The sequence below is a fragment of the Rhinatrema bivittatum genome, chromosome 3 (assembly GCF_901001135.1).
Source record: "Rhinatrema bivittatum chromosome 3, aRhiBiv1.1, whole genome shotgun sequence".
Taxonomy (NCBI): Eukaryota; Metazoa; Chordata; class Amphibia; order Gymnophiona; family Rhinatrematidae; genus Rhinatrema; species Rhinatrema bivittatum.
Window position 1 is genome coordinate 493,321,453 of NC_042617.1, and position 19,739 is coordinate 493,341,191.

A 19,739-nucleotide genomic window follows, 5' to 3' on the forward strand; every position below is an offset into this window, starting at 1 on the left:
GATAGTGAGAACCAGGGCCAGAGTAGGAGTCAGAGTAGTCAGCCAAAGCAAGGGCAAATACCGAAAAGCAGTCCAAGCATAGACGGTCAAGCAGAGGTTGGTTCCAGGCAGTGGTCAGATGAAGTCAGTGGACAGGCAGAGGTCGGTTCCAGGCAGCAGTCAGACGAGGTCAATGGACAGGCAGAAGTTGGTTCTAGGCAGCGTTCAGATGTGGTCAAAGGACCGGCAATGGTCAGTACCATGAAATCAGTCTGAAGGGTACTACCGGGAGAGATGAAGGAACAGGAGACACTGGAACAGGAGATGCTGGAACAGGAGACGCTGGAACAAGGAACGCTTGAAGGCAAACTAACGACACTGGAGTATACGACCCGATTGCCAAGGCAAGGAACAGGAAGCAGGGTCTCGACTTAAATACATGGTATCATTGACGTCATAGGGAGGCATCCCTGCGGGTTTTCCCACCGTTGGCCCTATAAAGGGCTGCAGGTCAGCTGTGTGCGTGTCTAGGGGCAGGACCGAGGACGCCGATGACGCGGAGCCCCAATGGGAATTCCGCTGTGAGGCCTGCATGGGAGACGGAGAGCAGGGGAGCCAGGGATGCCACGAACTGGCTGCGGTTGTGGAGGAGGAGTGCCTTGAACTCGTGGACCGCATGGCGAGGTGAGCAGGGCCAGCCACAGAGCGGATGTGGCCAGGACTCGCAACAAAAACCCCCCTCCTAGGCCTCCCCCTTACCAGCTTGGGCTTCTCAGGGTGAGCCCGGTGGAACTCTGCAAGGAGGTCTTTGTCATAGATGTGGTTCTCCTCCGGTCTGAAGCCCTCCCACGACAGGAGGTATTCCCAATGGCCTCTTCAGCACCGGACATCCAATACTTCCTTTACTTGTAGAGTATTCTTGGGTTCAACCGCATACTGGGCCTGATTTTAAAAAGTATTTACTCGAGTAAAAACCAGGTTTACTGGAGTAAATTCACTTTACTTGAGTAAGTGGGTTTTTGAAAATTGCTACAATATATGCCATTGACTTGTCTATAGGATTTACTCACATAAGTGCACTTTACTTGAGTAAATGGCTTTTGAAAATTGCTACAATAGTAGCTGTATTTACACATGTAACTCCTTTTGAAAATTACCCCCACTGTGTTGTTGCAGGAGATTGTCAGGAAGGCCAGGACAGGACTAGTGGCTTTAGCAGCGACATGTGAAACATGTTGTGTATTCCCATGGAGGCATGAAGCTGTAGTTGATATGTAACCGCTCCTATGCATCGGGCGATCAGGAACAGCCCGATGAACCTGGGAGCCAGACATTGCGACTGAAGGCGTAACTTGATGTGTTTGATATTTATTTATTTATAGGCTTTTCTTTGTCGACATTCGTAAGGCACATCATGCTGGCTTACATTGAACTGAAAAGGAGGAAAATACCTTCTGGCCAGGACGTAACAGGTGAGCAGTGTGACGATGAATGTCCGTGAACTATTTGGCCCACTCTGCTGCTTGGGTTAATCGCTCCTTGACTTGGTCCCACAACCTTCGGATTGTCTGTGCAGTAGACTGGGCTGCTGGTGATGGGTCTGAGAGTGGTACTGGGAAAGGCAGATGTGGCTGGCGGCCAAACACCACTGAGAAAGGTGAGACATCGGTAGCTGAGGAGATATGGGTATTGTGTGACAGCTCTGCCCATGGGAGGAGGTCGGCCCAATTGTTCTGTTGGTCATTCATGTAGGATCTCAGGAAGGTTTTCAGTGAGCGGTTTGTCTGTTCGGGTGGCCGTTCGCCTAAAGATGGTAGGCCAACGTGAGGTTCAAGGCGATGTTAAACTTGGAGAATAGGGATCTCCAGTACTTGGCTGTGAACTGTGGGCCACGATCAGAGATTATCTCTCTCAAAAGTCCATGTAACCGGAAGACCTCTTTTAGAAAGAGTCTTGCCAGTTCTGGGGCCGAAGGAAGATTCAGAAGAGGGATGAAGTGGCCCATCTTCGAAAAACGGTTAATAATGACCCAGATGACTATGTTGCCTTTCGGGGGCAGATCAACTATGAAGTCTGTTGATATGCTTGACCAGGGTTTGGTGGGAGCTGGAAGAGACTGGAGGAGGCCCCAGGGACGGCTGGTTGGAGGCTTTTGTTGCGCACATATGGGACAGGAGTCTACATAGCTGCAAGAGTCCTTGACCACCGGGCCATCAGTAATGTCTTATAAACATTTCAAGGGTTCGGGCTCGGCCCGGATGGCTGGCCAGCTTTGAGTCATGGGCACAGCGAAGGACATGCTCTCGAAGGCAGCATGGGACCACCGTCTTCCCGGCTGGCACCATCTGGATGGCTGCAAGAGTTATGCACGTTGGGTCAATGATATGCCTTGGAGTTTCAGGCATGTCCTCTGGCTCAAAAGAGGGGGATAGCGCATCCGCTCGAGTGTTCTTGGCTGTGGGACGTTAGTGGAGTTCAAAGTTGAAACATTCAAAGAACAGCGCCCAGCGGACCTGTCTGGGGTTCAATAACTGGGCCTCCTTTAAGTTCTCAAGGTTTTTATGATCTGTAAAGATCGTAAAATTATGCTGTGCTTCTTCTAACCAGAGGCGCCATTCCTAGAGAACCAATCTTACCGCTAAATTTGCGGTCCCCGATCGTGTACTTCTGCTCTGCCAGGGAAAATTTGTGCGAGTAGAAGGAGCAGGATACTAAGACCCCCTTGGAGGAGTATTGACTCAGGACCGCCCCAGCCCCAATGGCGGAGGCGTCCACCTCGACGACAAAAGGCCGGTTCAGAGCAGAAGGTCCAGAGCAGAAGGCCTCTTTTAAGGCATGGAAGGAGGCTTGCACCTTAGGACTCCAGACTTGGAGATTACAGCCTTTCCTAGTCATAGCTGTGAGTGGAGCGGCTAGCATGGAGTAGTTCGCGTTGAACCTTCTGTAATAGTTCGTGAACCTGAGGAACCATTGTAGGGCATGGAGACCCACTGGCTTGGGCCAGTCTTGAATACCTTGCAGTTTCTCAGGATCCATGGTGAATCCGCTGTTGGAGATAATGTAGCCTAGAAATGGGAGATGTGTCTGTTCAAAGATACATTTTTCTAGTTTGGCGTAGTCGGTTGTCTCAGAGACGTTGCAGATTGGTGCGTACGTGTGCGCGATGGGACTTCAGGAGAAAAGATCAATATATCATCTAGGTATACCACGACTGACGAATATAGTAAGTGTTGCGACCATTGCTGCTCGACGACTTCACTCCGCTTACCTTTCCTTTCTTGCGGCTCCTCCTGCTGTTGATGGATGCCTGGCTGCCGCGGCATAAGCCTGCCATCCTCTCCGGCGTCCCTGGACCGGCTTGGGCACTGCTCTCCAGATACCTTAGGGCGTGCATGCCACACGGACCTCATTCTTATTTCCTCATTGGCACATTCCTCAGGGGCATCCCCCTGTGATGATGTCACGCTGCCTGGATATTTAAGCCTACAGTTTATTGCTAGCCGTTGAGTTAGCAAGGGTGATCTTATGGATGTGATTCATTCTCCATACCCAGCTACTCTGCCTTCCAACTCCTATTGGAATCTTTCTGCTAACGGGGTACCCACTCCTCGGGGGACTCATTGTTTCTTTCAGGTCGCTATCAGGTAACCGGTGCTTGCTCCTTGAGGGCCCATGTTCCCTGACTCGCTGCCTGCATCTATCTCCTCTTCTACTTGGAAGAATTCGCTACAGACACCATCAATGAATACTACTATCATCTACTCCTCAGAGCTGTCTCCCTGGAACCAGGTACTCACTCCTCGAGGGCCTGCCCCCGTTCCAGTGCCAGTGCAATCTCCTATGTGGAACTGCTGTGTGAATACTTTGCCAACAAGTCTCTCTACCTCCAGGGATCTCGTACTCGCTCCTCAGGGCCAGCTCTCCCTATCTCGGGGCTTCTCCATAATTGGGACTCTGTGAATGTTCTATTGTATTCACTTTCTCAGTTCTCTCCACTACAGCACTGCTACCAGAGAAACTGCTGTTCCAGCGCCCTGGGGAATACTAGCCCAGCCAGGCTACAACATCTACTCACTACTGCCACCTCTGGTGGTTTCTCAAACTGTCTAAATAAAGAACTATCTGTGTTTTTGTGTCCAGAGATGAGCCTGACCTGTGGCCCCTCACAGGACTTTCCCCCGTGGGCATGGTCAGCTGCCACAATGTCCAAGGGTCCACCCAAACCTCACTAACTATAATGATTGCTAACTCCATGGATCCGGCACAGCTCAATGCCTTGCAGGCCATTCCCGGCCTGGCCCGGCGCTTGGCTGAACAACAAGACGCATTGGAGAAACTCACTTCTGTGTTCCATCAGCTGCACGCACAGAAGAATCAAAGTGCTGCTTCCAGTAATGAAGGTCCGTTACCTGAAGTAACTATAAAGATTACTGTTCCTCTGGCTGCTTCAGTTCGTTTCTCTGGAGAGATTCAAAGAACTAGAGGTTTCCTAAATCAATGCTGCATTCATTTTGCATTACAGCCTTCTCACTTCCCCACACCCTACTCCAAGACTACTTATATTCTATCTTATCTTGATAGAAGGGCCTTGTCTTGGGCCTCAATGCTGTGGGAACGTAAGGATCCAATTCTGTATGATATTGATGGATTTTGGATTTGTTTAAATCCGTTTGTGATGATCGTGCTTGAGTGACTGTTGCTGGTTCTGCTCTGGTGGACCTGAAGCAATCAACCGACCACTGGCTGACTTTGCAATAGAGTTCAAGACTCTTTCTACCAATTTATGCTGGGATTCTAAATGTCTGAAAACCCTCTTCTTCTAGGGATGTGCAGCCAAAACGTTTTCGTTGCATTCGTGATACGTATTCGTGGATGGTCGATTCCGTTTCATGCGGAAGTATAGAGAATTCCATACTTTGTCGATCTGTCAATACGTTTCCCGGTTCCCATTAAAGTCAACGGGGAAAGGATTTCCTAAATAAAAATTTAAACCCCCCCCACCCTCCTGACCCCCCAAGACTTACCAAAACTCCCTGGTGGTCCAGCGGGGAGTCCCTGCACTCGTTTGCCGGTTCATTATGGCGCCGATAGCCTGTGTCACAGGGGCTACCGGTGCCATTGGTCAGCCCCTGTCACATGGTCACCGGTGCCATCTTGTGCTCCTACCATGTGACAGGGGCTGACCAATGGCACCAGTAGCCCCTGTGACATAGTATGGGCAAAGGCTATCGGAGCCATTTTGAGTCCTGGCATCGGAAGGCCGGCATGCAGAAGGTCGCTCCGGGACCCCCGTTGGACCCACAGGGACTTTTGGCCAGGTAGAGTGTCCATCAAGCTAGGTTGAGAGAACATTGCCCAAATCTCAGCTTGGAGTGAGTTTCCTCACTCCGAAGGCCATCAAAGGCCATCAAATCTTCACAAGAGACCACTGTTCTGTTCGTACGTCTCATGTTGAATGTGAAAGTGGCCCCCAACCCCCTACACTCATACCTAATCCCCACCTCGAGTTACTAGGTGGGCCTCCCCTAGGGATACAAATACCTGTCTAGGGAGGAGGCACTATAGCACGGCTCTCTCTCTCTCTCTCTCTCTCTCTCTCTCTCTCTCTCTCTCTCTCTCTCTCCTCTCTCCTCCTCTCTCTCTCTCTCTCTCTCTCTCTCTCTCTCTCTCTCTCTCTCTCTCTCTCTCGCTCTCTCTCTCTCTCTCTCATATACTGAAATAGGCTGTCCAGAAACATCATGAACTGCAATAAAACCTTTACCAGCCTCTAGCGCATAACACACCACAAATGAAAGAGGTGTAGCTATTGGTCGCATTAGGAGCCACGCTAACACTGCAGCTGTTTCGCTGCACACCATACCTCTTTCCTACTTTACATATGCTCCGCCCCCTGAATACAAAATTAAAAATTTGCATTCGCGTTAATGGCTGTTAGCGCGATTTGCGGAATTATCTCCCGCGGTAACTCCTTGGAAAATGACCCCCATAGTCAATGACAACCACGATGTAATGTTCTGCTATTAATTCATTGCTATTGCTATTAATTCATTGCTACCCAGCTTCGTTACATGCTAATATCGAGCGCCAAATTCGAGTAGACTATAACCTAGATTATCAGACAGCATGTTTGCCTAGAAGACTATCTGATCCGCAATACTAAAATAATATATTCACGATTCTTGAATTGTTACTCCGGCATGAATTTTTTCACTGCTCAGTTCCACTAAATACCGACATTTGACGCCAATTTTGAGATATCGGCACATTAGTTACACAAGCACTACACCAAGCTTTTAAGTCTGTTTGATAAGTTTATACAATATATATATTGTGTTCTTTGTGTGCAGTGATCAATCATTGATTTTTAATAGTTCACGTAATTAGCAGACACATTACTGGCTCAGGTGCTTATATAGACTGAAAAAACAGTTTTTTAGACAGTTACAGTTACGTTGTAATGCTGCGCTAGAAGTTAATTGCACCATTTTTGGTATATGCCGTTATTTAGCACCAAATTTGTGTTGATTGTGACTGAGATTAATGGACATCATACTGGTCCACAGATCTTTGAGTAGTTTGTCTGCAATACATATGAAATTGAATATATTCATGATTCTTTAGGTCAATATGATAATCATGTTTAATATAATTTTTGGATGTTACATCATCCTAGCTTTTATAATTCATATTAACTTATTTATTTTATAGTTCATTTCGCTCTTTTGAAAAAATATATATCCTGCACACTATATAACAGTTCTTGGTTTTTTTTAAGGTATGCAATAACGATACTTTTAAAGCTCTGCTTTGAAAGTAATAGATTTGAATATCATTCCAACAAAACCTCCTGTGCTGATTTTTCCTGATTGCACCTTGCGATGTTTTGAGCCAATTCATCTGGCTAGTAAGGTTCCTTTTCATTTTATTTTGTTTTTTACTTTTAAACCATCCATACACCATACTTAGTTCTTTCAACACACACCTATTCATATAATATTTTGGTTTTAAGATCCCATTATCCTAGGGTTCATTCATTGTCTTATTTTGTCTATATGTACACACTATTGAGCTTATATCTCCATTTCAAGTGTATGCTTATGTAAATAGTACACACATATACATACAATACCTTGTACAAGTCGTGATACAATATATAGTGCTGACCCTTATAGCTCAGCCTTCAATATTGATATTAAGATTCACTCCGTTTTGTTATGTGCTTTAATATGTTTTAATATTGTTTATTGATTTTAGTAAATATAATTTATAGAGGTCAGATGTACATTTTATTTGTGATTTCAATTTTATATGTATGTATGTCATTTTATATGTTTTTAATAGGCCCTGAGGCAGCTCTTTGAGCGAAACTCGGACAGAGTTGGGCAAACTTCAATAAAATCCTGTTCACACCGATCCATCTACTTGTTTTCATTGCAGACAGCCATCTTGGATCGGCTACCGATTTGTTTTCAAGGAGTTGATTTGTACAATGCAGCTAGTATCAGACTAAACCTTATAAAGAGTCTCTCTCTCTCTCTCTCAACAAGGAGCAGTGGCATGCATGCTGGCTGAGGAAAATTAGAGACTAAGGGGTAGATTTTTAAAGGTGTGCGCGTCCATGTACGCATGCTTCCCAGTGCGCACACATGGACGTGCCGATGTTATAAAATCCGGTGCCGTGCAGACATTTTCACCAGATTTTATAATCCGCGTACATGTGCAGGCCTCGGGCACAGGGAGCCTAATTTTAGAAAATTACGCACAGTGACAAGAAGGATCCTCTCCCAGTTCTCTCCCAGTCTGCTCCAATTAAGGAGCCCATACTCCCTCCCTCTTCCTCTGTCCTTCTCATCCCCTAAACCCGTTACTCTTTTTTTAAAAGGGTACCATTTTTTTTAAATTTTGTTGCTTACTGCTTCGTTGGAGCAGTAGCAACTTGTGCTTGCCATCAGTCCCTTCCCCGGTACAGCGGCAAATGGCTGTACTGGCTGCCTCCAGACCTGCCCCTCCCCACTCCCGGACCGCCCCTTTCCTTCAGTCTGGCACTTTTGCACATAACAGGAGTTACGTGCATGGCTGGGCCCCTTCTAAAATGCACTTGGTGAGCACAAAGCCCGGCCACGCGCAAAACCTCCAGATTTTACGCATGCGGGGGTTTTAAAATTCGCCCGTATATGTGTTAGTGCTGGCTCTGCTTCTGGAACTCCCATGTTCTGAGCATGTGTTCATCAATGTATGTGTGTCCTTCCTGGCTATTTAAAATTCACAGGGCTCCCACTCAGGCCACTTTTTGTGTAAATGGCCATTTTTGCGCATGCAATTCTTTTAAAATCTACCTTTAAGCCTGTTTCTCACACAAACAGGCTCTCTCTCTCTCCCTTGTTCACACAAAGACTTTCTCCCCAATATAGGCTCACTTTCTCACACAAATACACTGGCCCCTTCTCTCTACACCGTATACACACAAACACATAGGGGCGGATTTTAGAAGGGTTACACGCGTGCCAAACCTATTTTGCATAGGCCCAGCGACACGCGCAAAGCCCCGGGACGCACGTATGTCCTGGGGCTTGAAAAAAGGAGTGGGGCGTGGGCAGTTAGGGACAGGGCGGGGGCGTGCCCAGAGGCCTCCGTATGGTTGCTGGGCTGGGGGATCGCGAGCCGGCACTTGGCCGGCAGGCGCAACTTATAAAATAAAGGTTAAGGGGGGTTTAGGTAGGGCTGGGGGGCGGGTTATGTAGGGGAATTGAGGGGAAGGTGGGGGGAGGCAGAAGGAAAGTTCCCTCCGAGGCCGCTCCGATTTCGGCCTTGGAATGAACGGGAAAACCATCTGGGCTCCTCTAGGGCTTGGCATGCGCAAGGTGCACTAGTGTGCACCCCCTTGCACGCATCAACCCCGGATTTTATAACATTTGCGCGGCTGCACATGCATGTTATAAATCAGGTGTACATCTGTGCACACCGGGTAGTGCACACAAATGTAGGCCACGCGCATAGGTTTTAATATCCGGCCCATAGTCTCTTTCTCTCTACCACAAACATGCACAGACACTCTCTCTCTCCTCCCCGAAACATATGATCTATCTCTATCTTTCTCCCACATACACAGGCTCTTTTTCTATCCCCCACACATACAAGTTCTCTCCCCACACACTCACACACACAATAGCTGTGATATGATGGTTGCTTAAATGAAACCACTGCTGCCTAGAGATGTGTAGGGGTAAAAAAATTCATTTTGTTTTTTGGTTCGTTTTCAGGAGGTTTTGTCCCCACAAATTTCTCTTCATTTAATCTTTGATTGGTTTCTTTCATTTAAAAGAAAAAAAATCAAGCATTAAAAACTAAAAAAACAAAAAAAGAACATGGGGCCTCCCAAGCCTTATCAACCCCACCACCCATCCATCCCAGCCAGAAAAATGCTTGGGCAAGGATCCCACTTGGCCCCCATTTATCCAGTCTGGTGGGTATCCGCTGGTAAGACCTAGACTCAAGCCAAAGTCTTGGCCTTGTGTAGGCTGAGGCTGCAGTATGTCACCACCACCTAGGCCTAATGTTTATGCAAGGTCGATACTTGGAAGTCTGGTTCCGACACCTTAGCCTAAGCCTGAATCTGGGGCTTAAGCCAGACACCAAGACCCCAGCCAAAGTCCAGGCCCAGGCCTGATGCTGGGGCCCCGTCCAGAAGCCAGATCCTGATACCTGGGGCTCGACCTAGACCATAGCTTAGTCCCAGGCCCAGTCCTGATGATGGAGTCTCAGCCTGGACCCAGGCTGACCCAGAGACTGATCCAGAGGCCATTTCCCAACACCTGGGCCTCAGCCTCGGCCATGCACAAGCCCAATGCCATGGCCCGGCCCAGCAGCCGAGTCCTGGTACTGGGTCATTTGCCTGGACCCAAGACTCATCTCAGGGCATGGTCTGGAGACTAGATCCCGATACCTGGGCTTTGCTGTAGGGTCAGGCCCAGGACTGGAGCCATGGCCTTGGAAGTTCTCTTCTTAGGCCTTTTGTCTTCTTTCTTCTAATGTCGCAATCCACTGGGGTCACACTGGAGTAAATTAACTATGGTGGATCTGCCTCTGCAAAGGGTGCTATTTTGCTGTATGGCTTAGGACCTCAGCCTGTGCCCTAGGAAAGGCCCTGAATTCAGTCCTAGGCCTAGGCTGAGATACCGGCATCCAAATCGAACATAGGCCATGGTCCCTGCTTTGGGCATTAGCCTATGATTCTAGGTGAGGCCCAGGCCTCATGCCTAGGCCCAACTAGAAGAATTAAATTAATTAAAGAAATAAGATTTGTTTTATTCAGGGGCCCCCTCAATTAATTTTGTGGTCCCCCATATGAAACTTATTGCCCCTTATTTGTTGCATTTTGCAAATTTATTTAAAATGAATGCACATCCCTACTGCTGCCTGGAGCACCAGGGGTTAGTGGTTCCTTTAGAGGTAAAGACCTGTTGTGCACACAAAAGACTTGTTTCCCAAAAAGGGGCAGGGTGTGGGTGTGGTCTGGTTGTAGCATAAGTGTTCTTGTATTTCACAATGAAATTAATGCGTGAATACTTACTCACACAGGCATGCACTGGGGTTCCTGCAGCGTAACTTTACTTCTGCTATGGATGATGTTTAAGTAATAAAATTAAAAAAATAGTCATGTCAGCAGGGTTTTAAGGGTTGGGACTAACGGAGGGTAGGAGGGCTATTAAACCGGAGGGGTTTGGAAGTCGTATCCCTTAATTGGGAGAACTGGGAAAATGGCCAATTGCGTTAGCATGTGTGTCTTTTTATAAATCACCCAACTTATATGACAGAAGCAGCATTTGCGCACATAGGCACCCACCCACTTAAAATTGCATGGACCTGTGTGCACACTCAGGGCCTCATTTTCCTAAAGTATCGCACGCGGTAAGGGATGTTTCGCACGCGAAATGTCCCTTTTCGCGTGCGATACCAAAATGGGGGCTGAGTCGGCCCCAGAAGAGGAGGAGTCGGGGCGTCACCAGGGCCGACTCCGTGATGACAGCGCGCACAGCGAAAAGGTAAGTGCCTTTTCACTGCCTATTTTGCTCCCAATAACTACACCTCCTATGGTGGCGCTATTGGGTACGAAACCGGCAGCAATCGCACCGTGACGGTGCGATCACTACCGGCTAGCGCAGGCCTGCCCCCAGTTTTGGCCCCCCGCCCCTCATCTTCTAAAGTATCGCAGGCCTGCGATACTTTAGAAAATGAGGTCCTCAGTCTACTTTATAACATGTGTTCATATACATGCGTATTTTATAAAATAGCAGCATCCCTGGCAAATGCACAATATGTGCGCCTGCACTCCTGTTTGACTGTTACCATTCTTGAGTGCAGTGCTGTGTATGGCTATGTGTAGGGTAAGTTCCTGGTAATGGGTACATATTGGATGAGGGGTTTTCAGACTTGTCCTGATGACCCCAGAGCCAGTCTGGTTTTCAGGAGACCTGCAATGAATGGGTCTCAGGTGTATGCAAATTTATCTCATGCATATCTGTGATGGATCTCCTGAAAATTAGACTGGCTTTGGGATCACCAAAACAGGGCTGGGAAACCCAGAGTTGGAGTGGCTGTGAATAAGAGGTACAAATGGAGGAAACAGAAATGTGAGGATAGTGTATGGAAATACTTATGTAGTAGGTATGGACAGTTGATGCTACTTTTCTAGACACAAAGACACAGGTGCCTCACTTTGCTGTGGTGATAATGGGATTTTATCTTCAAAAGTAGTGAGAGAGGGCATGTGAAAAATCACTCAGATAGGGTTATTGGATGCTGCAGGCCATCAGGGATAAAGCGAGCTTGTTTTCACAACTATTGAATGAAATGGGATAAAAGATAAAACAAAAGAGTAGTAAACAAAGGCACGGCACAATATATAACAAAAATAAATCATAAATAATATACAAAAAATATTCATAGATTTTCCATATAACAGGGATACAACTACCCTTGAATCCTTTTGCAGTATTGTTGTGGTTACCATTTGGGTCTTCTCTTCCTGCTGTCAAGAAAAGTCTTTCTGTGCATATGCTGGGAGAAGCTAGGTACAATGTGGCCTGCCACTGGAGATGCTCCTCCAGCCCCTTGATTTTGGCTTGTCTAAAGTTCCTAGGGCAAGTCTATACAATGGAGACCATTACCTATTAGATGTCATATTTTTATCAGAATGAACCTGAGATATGGGAACCATTTTGTTCCAAAGTAAGCCTTATTTTTGCCACAACATCAGGGGTATAAATGCTCTATCAAACATACACAAGCGTCCTTAAGAAATGTCTTTTATAGGAAAAGAGGAGGAGTGGAGCAACTTTATGATGCAATAACTTTTGGATTGAGATGCTTGTGGTCCACATATTAAATGTAAACATGTTGCATAAACCTGTCTAAGAACATTGGTATTTGGTTATTTAAAAGGAAAACATTTATTGGGCACTAGTGATTTTGAAGAAAAAATCAAAGTGTATAATCACTTGTCATACAGCTTCTCTCTATCTCTTCCGTGACCTCACATCCACAAGTGACAGCTACTATTTCAGGGAACTGAATGGTGTTAAATCAAATCATGACTGGTTCATCCTGTCCCTGGTGATCTAATAATATCCTCAAATAGAAAAGAGTTAAATAAATAAAATAAGTACCTTATCCTGTCTGTCATACAACTGGATTTTTGGTTGTCCACTTTGTCCCTTGACAGTAAAAAATAGACCACCCCTCCAGCAATTTGTACATTTGCGCACAAGGATTTTTATCTCTCAGAACTGCATTGTGTTAAGGTAATTTTGGGCAATGTTCATGCCAAAAAACAGCACATCTCTATGAGGTCAATATTTCAAGCCTAAATCGGGGTGGAGTTGGCCCTGGAAGAGGAGGAGTTGGGGCATCACCGGGGCAGACTCTGTGAAGACGGTGCCGTCAGCAAAAAGGTAAGGGCCTTTTCGCGTCCTATTTCGCACCCAATAGCTACACCTTCTATGGTGGCTCTATTGGGTGCGAAACCGGCTAGCGCAGAACCGCCCCCCCGGGTCGACCCCCTGCTCCCCATTAGCACAATTTTCTAAAGTATCGCAGGCCTGCGATACTTTAGAAAATGAGGCCCTTAAATAGATAACTGATAACTCAGAAGTTAGTTATCCTTCTAACTCCATGTTATCCATCTAAATCCAAGTTAGCCATTTAAATATTTAGTTATAAATACTGACCTCTGTATAGTTCATCTAACAGCATATCTACTAAGCAGTTTTTCCATATACAAAAAAATTGGGAACATTTTTTAGTATCAATCCCCTAGAGATGTATATGACCACCAGCTATCCTTTCTATTGAAAGGGTCCAGCTAAACCTGTGAATGTTTCACAGTGCTTAATTTTTGGAAGGTGAACCTCCTGTGCTCTACGATTTTATAAGTCTTAAAAAAAAACTGATACATTAGGTATTTGATGTTGAATATTCGAAAAAGCTTCCATTGAAAAATTATATTACTCAAACCATATTTGACTGATATATGGATCATTTCTTTTAGCTTTGTCAATTAATATATTGTCATTCTTCAAATATTTTTTATTAATTATTCTTCTTTTCCATAATTTTCAATAGATCGATATGGATAACAAAGTCACATTCACAAATAAAAACAATATACTCCATTATTATATATAACACATAAATAAAATTATATAAAATACTAAACAAACACCATTAAACATTAAAACATCTTAAGAAATGAAAAACAAAGCACAAAAATAATAAAAGATCATCATAAGATAGCTACCATCACAAAATGCTATTAATCAAAAAATATCCTGCATAAACAAAAAAGGCTTTTAACTTCTTTCTGAACTTCAAATATGATTCATTGATTTTGCCTTTCAAAGGAAACTGAACAAAATGAATTGATCTGTGCAATTAATTTAGGAGATTTTGTTGAATGAATGTCTACATTTAAAAGAACAAAGAGTGTATTAAGTTAAAATAAAATTAAATACAATTACTGGAAAGGTTATTCAAATTTGGAAGAAAAATATTTTGGGGATTATATAAGTGCTTTTCAAACATTAAAAGTGAAAAAAATAGTTGTACCTCTTCTAAGGACTGCTGAAGTTTCTGCAGATTCACAATGTGCAAGTTTCCAATGATTGGTAGCGGTCTGGGTCCTGGGATAATGTTCTTGCTGGAGTTTACATTTGAGCCACTACTAAAGGTTTTAACACAAATAAAAATCAGAATAAAAACCAAAAATATCACAGGGATTGTCCAATTCATTTTCTATGATGGTGGCTTTCAGACTGGAAGTTCCTGAAACTGCTGTACAAAATGGTTCAGAGCTTAGAGCAGCTTCTGATGTGAAATAGTTATGCAAATAGTTGCGAAATTAGTTTTAATGAAGTTTAAAGATTACATTTTCTGAGGAGGTCAGTAGTTTTCCTCCCCCTGTCATCCAGCTGTTACAGTTATCTGATTCAATAAAATAAAAACATTTCTATTTGCATAATGAATGCAAGAATTATCTCATGAATGGATCAAAGAAAAATAGTACGATCTGGCTGGATCATAAACAGGATCCAGAACATTAATGATAAGATGTCAAAAACAATTGATCTGAAAAAGCTAGAAGAGTTCTGTAATAATTAAAAGTCTAGCAGAAATGCAGGTACTCATATAGGGCCTTATTTACCAAGGCTGTTAGCGCAAGCCTGCGAAGGTAGCGCACGCCTGCGCTACCTAAATCGGGGCGGAGTTGGCCCCGGAAGAGGAGGAGTCGGGGCGTCACCGGGGACAACTCCGCGAAGATGCTGCGGACGGCAAAAAGGTAAGGGCCTTTTCGCATCCTGCGATACTTTAGAAAACTGCGCTAATGGGGGGCGGGGGTCAAGGTGGGGGGCGGTTCTGCACTAGCCGGCTAACAGCGCAAGCCTGCGATTGCCTTGGTAAATAAGGCCCTTAGGGAACCAGTTTATCGTGTGCGGCGAAACAGCCGCAGTGTTAGCGAGGCTGCTATCGCGGCTAATAACTACAACCCTTTGATTTACGTTACGGAGTGCGCTACGGGCCAGTAAAGGGTTATCGCGGTCCACGATATGTCCAGACAGCCTGTTGCAGGCCCAGAGAGAGAGAGAGAGAGAGCCTTCCTATAATGCCTATGCCCTCTCTCTCTCTCTCTCTCTCTCTCAAACGGGCTGCTGGGAATATCGTGGACCGCGATACTCCTGGCTGGACACTTTCGCGAAAACATCGTGCACCGCGATAAAACAACCAATGAATCATCGCGGTGCACGATGTTTTGGCGATTTGCGACTCCAGTTCCGCGAATGGCGAAAACATCGCGTGCGGCGATTTTTCTCCACTGCACGAAAAATGCCTTATTTGCATAGGACACGCCCCCTCATGCGTTACTGCTGCGATATTGGAAAATGAGGCCCTTAGTTAGGTCTGTCTGTCAGACTACTCAGGAGAGCTAGCATGTTTGGGCAATGCCCATGCTAGTATTGCTGGCTCTTTTGATTATCAAACAGCTGTATAAGGAGTAAGATGGGCATTCTTCTTCCTGTCCCAATGTGGATAATAGGGAAGTAGCCTATGTTGCCACTAGTGTCTCTATGAATGATGTTTGGGTGAATGATTCAAGGTTTATACTTTTAAACTCATTTTTGCTGCCCAATTTAGTGGGTTTGGAATAAAAATTGTTTTACAGGGCTCCTCAAATTGCAGCTTTCACACCTATCTGGTTTCTTAAGAAAACTGTTTTCTTTTGGATCTTATTAGCTGGATAGTGGATGGGTCACTAGCTTTGAATATTTTTCCTTCTGAATATAAACATGCAATTGTTCGTACAACTTCAAAAAAAGTCCACATCTGTAGAGTAGCTTGTCAATCTCACATCTGTAGAGTAGCTTGTCAATCTCACGCGCATATATTTGCTACATCCTGCATACGCGAGCAACTGCTTACTTTCAGGTTTCTTCGGGCATTTTTTTTTCTTTGGCTCTTCACTCTGGATGACTGGATTCAGGAACAAGGCAGAAGGTGGGAGTGAGAGCTTGTGGGACTTACTGGTGATAACTGGGAAACTGTAAAGAGTTTAGGTATGCACCTTTGATTTTCGTCTAACAGGAAGAGACTGGAACAGGAGGTAAGAAATATAAGGAACAGCTATTGAGTGGGATATTCAAATTTTCTGTTTTACAACATGAATATAATAGCTGCATGGATACTCAGAACTATATGGTCAGAAGAGAAAGAGAGAGGAGAAGCAGAATGCAGAGGAGGATGTACCCTTTATATAGAGTTTAAAGGACTTGGACATATTTTCTGGATCTGTCTGAAGAGGAAGTAATGCACAGGTTCAGATTTAATAAGGAAACCATACTGTACCTCTGCTAAATATTAGAGCCTGAACTTCAACCTACCACGCAAAGGGTCCATGCCTTGCCAGTACACATCAAGGTGACTACCGCCTTGGCCTTTTTAGCTACCAGCACCTTCCAAACACTGCTAGGAATAACTTCTGGAATCACTCAGTCTGTCACCTCAAGGTGTCTAGAGCAGGTCCTGGCTGCCTTGCTCAGGAAAACACAACACTTTAACTCCTTCCCCTCCAGAAGACAGGAACAACAACAAATAATGACTGATTTCTATCAAATTGCATGCTTCCCCTCAGGCTTGGGAGCTATAGATCGCATGCCCATAAAGGCACTAGGAGGAGACGAGGCCACCTACCACAACCGCAAAGGATTCTAGGGATGTGAATCATTTTTGAACGATTAAAATTATCGTCAGATAATTTTAAAATCGTCCTAAATCGTTAGAGTGCACGATACAATACAAATGCCCCCGATTTATCGTCAGGGGCATTTGTATTGTATCATTAAATAGGGCACGGGAATTATTTGGGGGAGGGCGGGAAAACAGGCACACCAAAACAACCCCTAAACCCACCCCGACCCTTTAAAACCAATTCCTTACCCTCCCCCACCCTCCCGAACCCCCCCAAAATGTTAAATTACCTGGTGGTCCAGTGGGGGGATCCCGGTGCGATCTCCCGCTCTCGGGCCATCGGCGCCATTTTGGCTGCCACTAATTAAAATGGCGCCGATGGCCCGATAAAAAAAAAAAACCACCCAACCCTTTAAATCAACCCCCCTTAGCCTCCCCCACCCTCCTGACTCTTTTTTTTTTAGGGAGGCCCACGCCACTAAAAAAAACAAACCCACCCGACCCTTTAAATCGACCCCCCCCAAAACCTTTTAAAATTACCTGGTGGTCCAGGGGGGCCTTGGGGAGAGATTTCCCGTTCCCAGGCATCAGCTGTTCTAAAAAAAAATGGTGCTGATGCCCCTTTGCTCTTACCATGTGACAGGGTATCCGTGCCATTGGCCGGCCCATGTCACATGATAGGAGCACTGAATGGCCGGCGCCATCTTTAAAGATGGCGCCGGCCATCTTTACTCATCAGCCCCTATAATAGAGTATAGTATAATAGGGGCTGATGAGTAAAGATGGCACCAGCCATTCAGTGCTCCTACCATGTGACAGGGGCTGGCCAATGGCACAGATACCCAGTCACATGGTAAGGGCAAAGGGGCATCGGCGCCATTTTTTTTTAGAACAGCTGATGCCTGGGTACGGGAAATCTCTCCCCGAGGCCCCCCTGGATCTCTCCTCTCCCCGAGGCCCCCCCGAGGCTCCCCTGGACCACCAGGTAATTTTAAAAGGTTTTTTTTGGGGGGGGGGGGTCAATTTAAAGGGTCGGGTGGGTTTTTTTTTTTAGCGGCACGGGCCTCCCTAAAAAAAAAAATTAGCGATGTGAATTGGAATCGGAAACGATTCCAATTCACATATCTTAACGATCAGATTCCCCCCCCCCCCCCAGCCGAATCTGATCGTTAAGACGAACTGGCACACGATTCACATCTCTAAAGGATTCCACTCCCTAACCATGCAAGTGGTCTGCCACGCCAAGGGCATCATCATGAATGTGGTGCCCCGCTTTCCAGGATCCACTCACGATGCCTACAATTTTTCACAATCAAGAATCCATGATCACTTCCAGCAAGGACACATCACTGGGGGATGGTTTCTAGGTAGCAAGATTCCCACCACTTCTAACACATATCAATTTCCCTGCTTTCTTTTTGTCACCCTGATATTTAGGGTGCCACTGCAGGGCTTCTGTAAACTAGCCCTGTGAGCTGTGCCACTAAGAAACCCAGAAGGTATATATAACTCAGATTTTCTGTGTCTTATCCTACAGGTGACAGAGTCTATCCACTGAAAACTTGGCTCATGATCCCCATTGCCACCACAGCAACTGCAGCTTTGTGTCGCTACAACAGGGCACACCGTAAGACCAGGGCTGTCATAGAGCAAACCTTTGGCTTACTTAAATCATGCTTCCGCTGTCTAGAAAGACCTGGAGGCTGCCTTCTTTACAGCCCTCCTAAAGTGTGTGAGATCTTTCTAGCCTGCTGTATGCTACATAACCTTACATGTCTTCACCAGAGGAGGGCCATCAAGAGAATGAGGAGGAAGAAGAACATCTGACTCTGGATGAATTGCAAGAAATCATTTGCTTGAGTCAAAGGCAGGCTCTACAACAAGGGAACACTCTCATAGAAAGACATTTCAGAAGATGATAATGGTTTTATTTACAATACAGTGTTTTTATGTAAAAAAGTACATGTATTTACAAAAGAGTACAGAGAAATAAAGGATAAGACACTAAAATATCACTTTCTTGGCCATCTGTTAATTAAGTTGACTTAGAAAATAGCCACTTCTATTACTAGCAACAGTAACATGGAATAGACTTAGGGGCGGATTTTAAGAGCCCTGCGCGCCGGTGCGCCTATTTTACATAGGCCTACCGGCGCGCGCAGAGCCCCGGGACTCGCGTAAGTCCCGGGGTTCTCCGAGGGGGGCATGTCGGGGGCGTGTCGGGGGCGGTCCCGGTCGTCGCGGCATTTTCGGGGCGTGTCGGCAGCGTTTTGGGGGCGGGTACGGGGGCGTGGCTACGGCCAGGGGCGGTCCGGGGGCGTGGCCACACCCTCCGTACCCGCCCCCAGGTCGCAGCCTGGCACGCAAGAGGTCCACTGGCGCGCGGGGATTTACGCCTCCCTCCGGGAGGCGTAAATCCCCCGACAAAGGTAAGGTGGGGGCTTAGACAGGGCCGGGTGGGTGGGTTAGGTAGGGGAAGGGAGGGGAAGGTGAGGGGAGGGCAAAAGGAAGTTCCCTCCGAGGCCGCTCCGATTTCGGAGCGGCCTCGGAGGGAACGGGGGTAGGCTGCGTGGCTCGGCGTGCGCTGGCTATACAAAATCGATAGCCTTGCGCGCGCCGATCCAGGTTTTTAGCAGATACGCGCGGCTCCGCGTGTATCTACTAAAATCCAGCGTACTTTTGTTTGCGCCTGGAGTGCAAACAAAAGTAGGCCTATTCGCGGAGTATGAAAATCCGCCCCTTAGTTTGTGGGTACTTGTCAGGTTCATATGGCCTGGATTGGCCACTATTGGAAACAGGATGCTGGGTTTGATGGACCCTTGGTCTGACCCAGAATGGCATGTTCTTATGTTTTTATGTTCATCCTCTTTTTCTGGCTTCAGGAAGCTTAGGCTGCCCCATCCTGGAGCTCCTGCACAATGGACTCTTGCCACTGCTCACGATACCCTCAGAGGGCAAAGGAGGTTGAGGCAGTTCTAGTTCATGGCTGCAGGAAGGGACAGCTGCAGGCAGCAGCGGCTCTG

The 19,739-nt window shown here is 46.1% G+C and overlaps 1 protein-coding gene across 2 annotated transcripts in view; it reads right to left on the reverse strand.

Annotated features, from left to right (window-relative positions):
• LOC115088127 (cytochrome P450 2K6-like) overlaps positions 1-14,358 on the reverse strand; it is a 137,286-nt gene extending 122,928 nt beyond the window's left edge. The window contains exon 1 of one of the 2 annotated variants that reach the window (XM_029596104.1): positions 14,083-14,358. In XM_029596104.1, the coding sequence (XP_029451964.1) occupies positions 14,083-14,265 (183 nt within the window). In that variant the 5' untranslated portion in view covers positions 14,266-14,358. The remainder of the gene's footprint in view (positions 1-14,082) is intronic. The other variant, XM_029596103.1, reaches the window with a different exon arrangement.
• Positions 14,359-19,739: the final 5,381 nt, after the last annotated feature.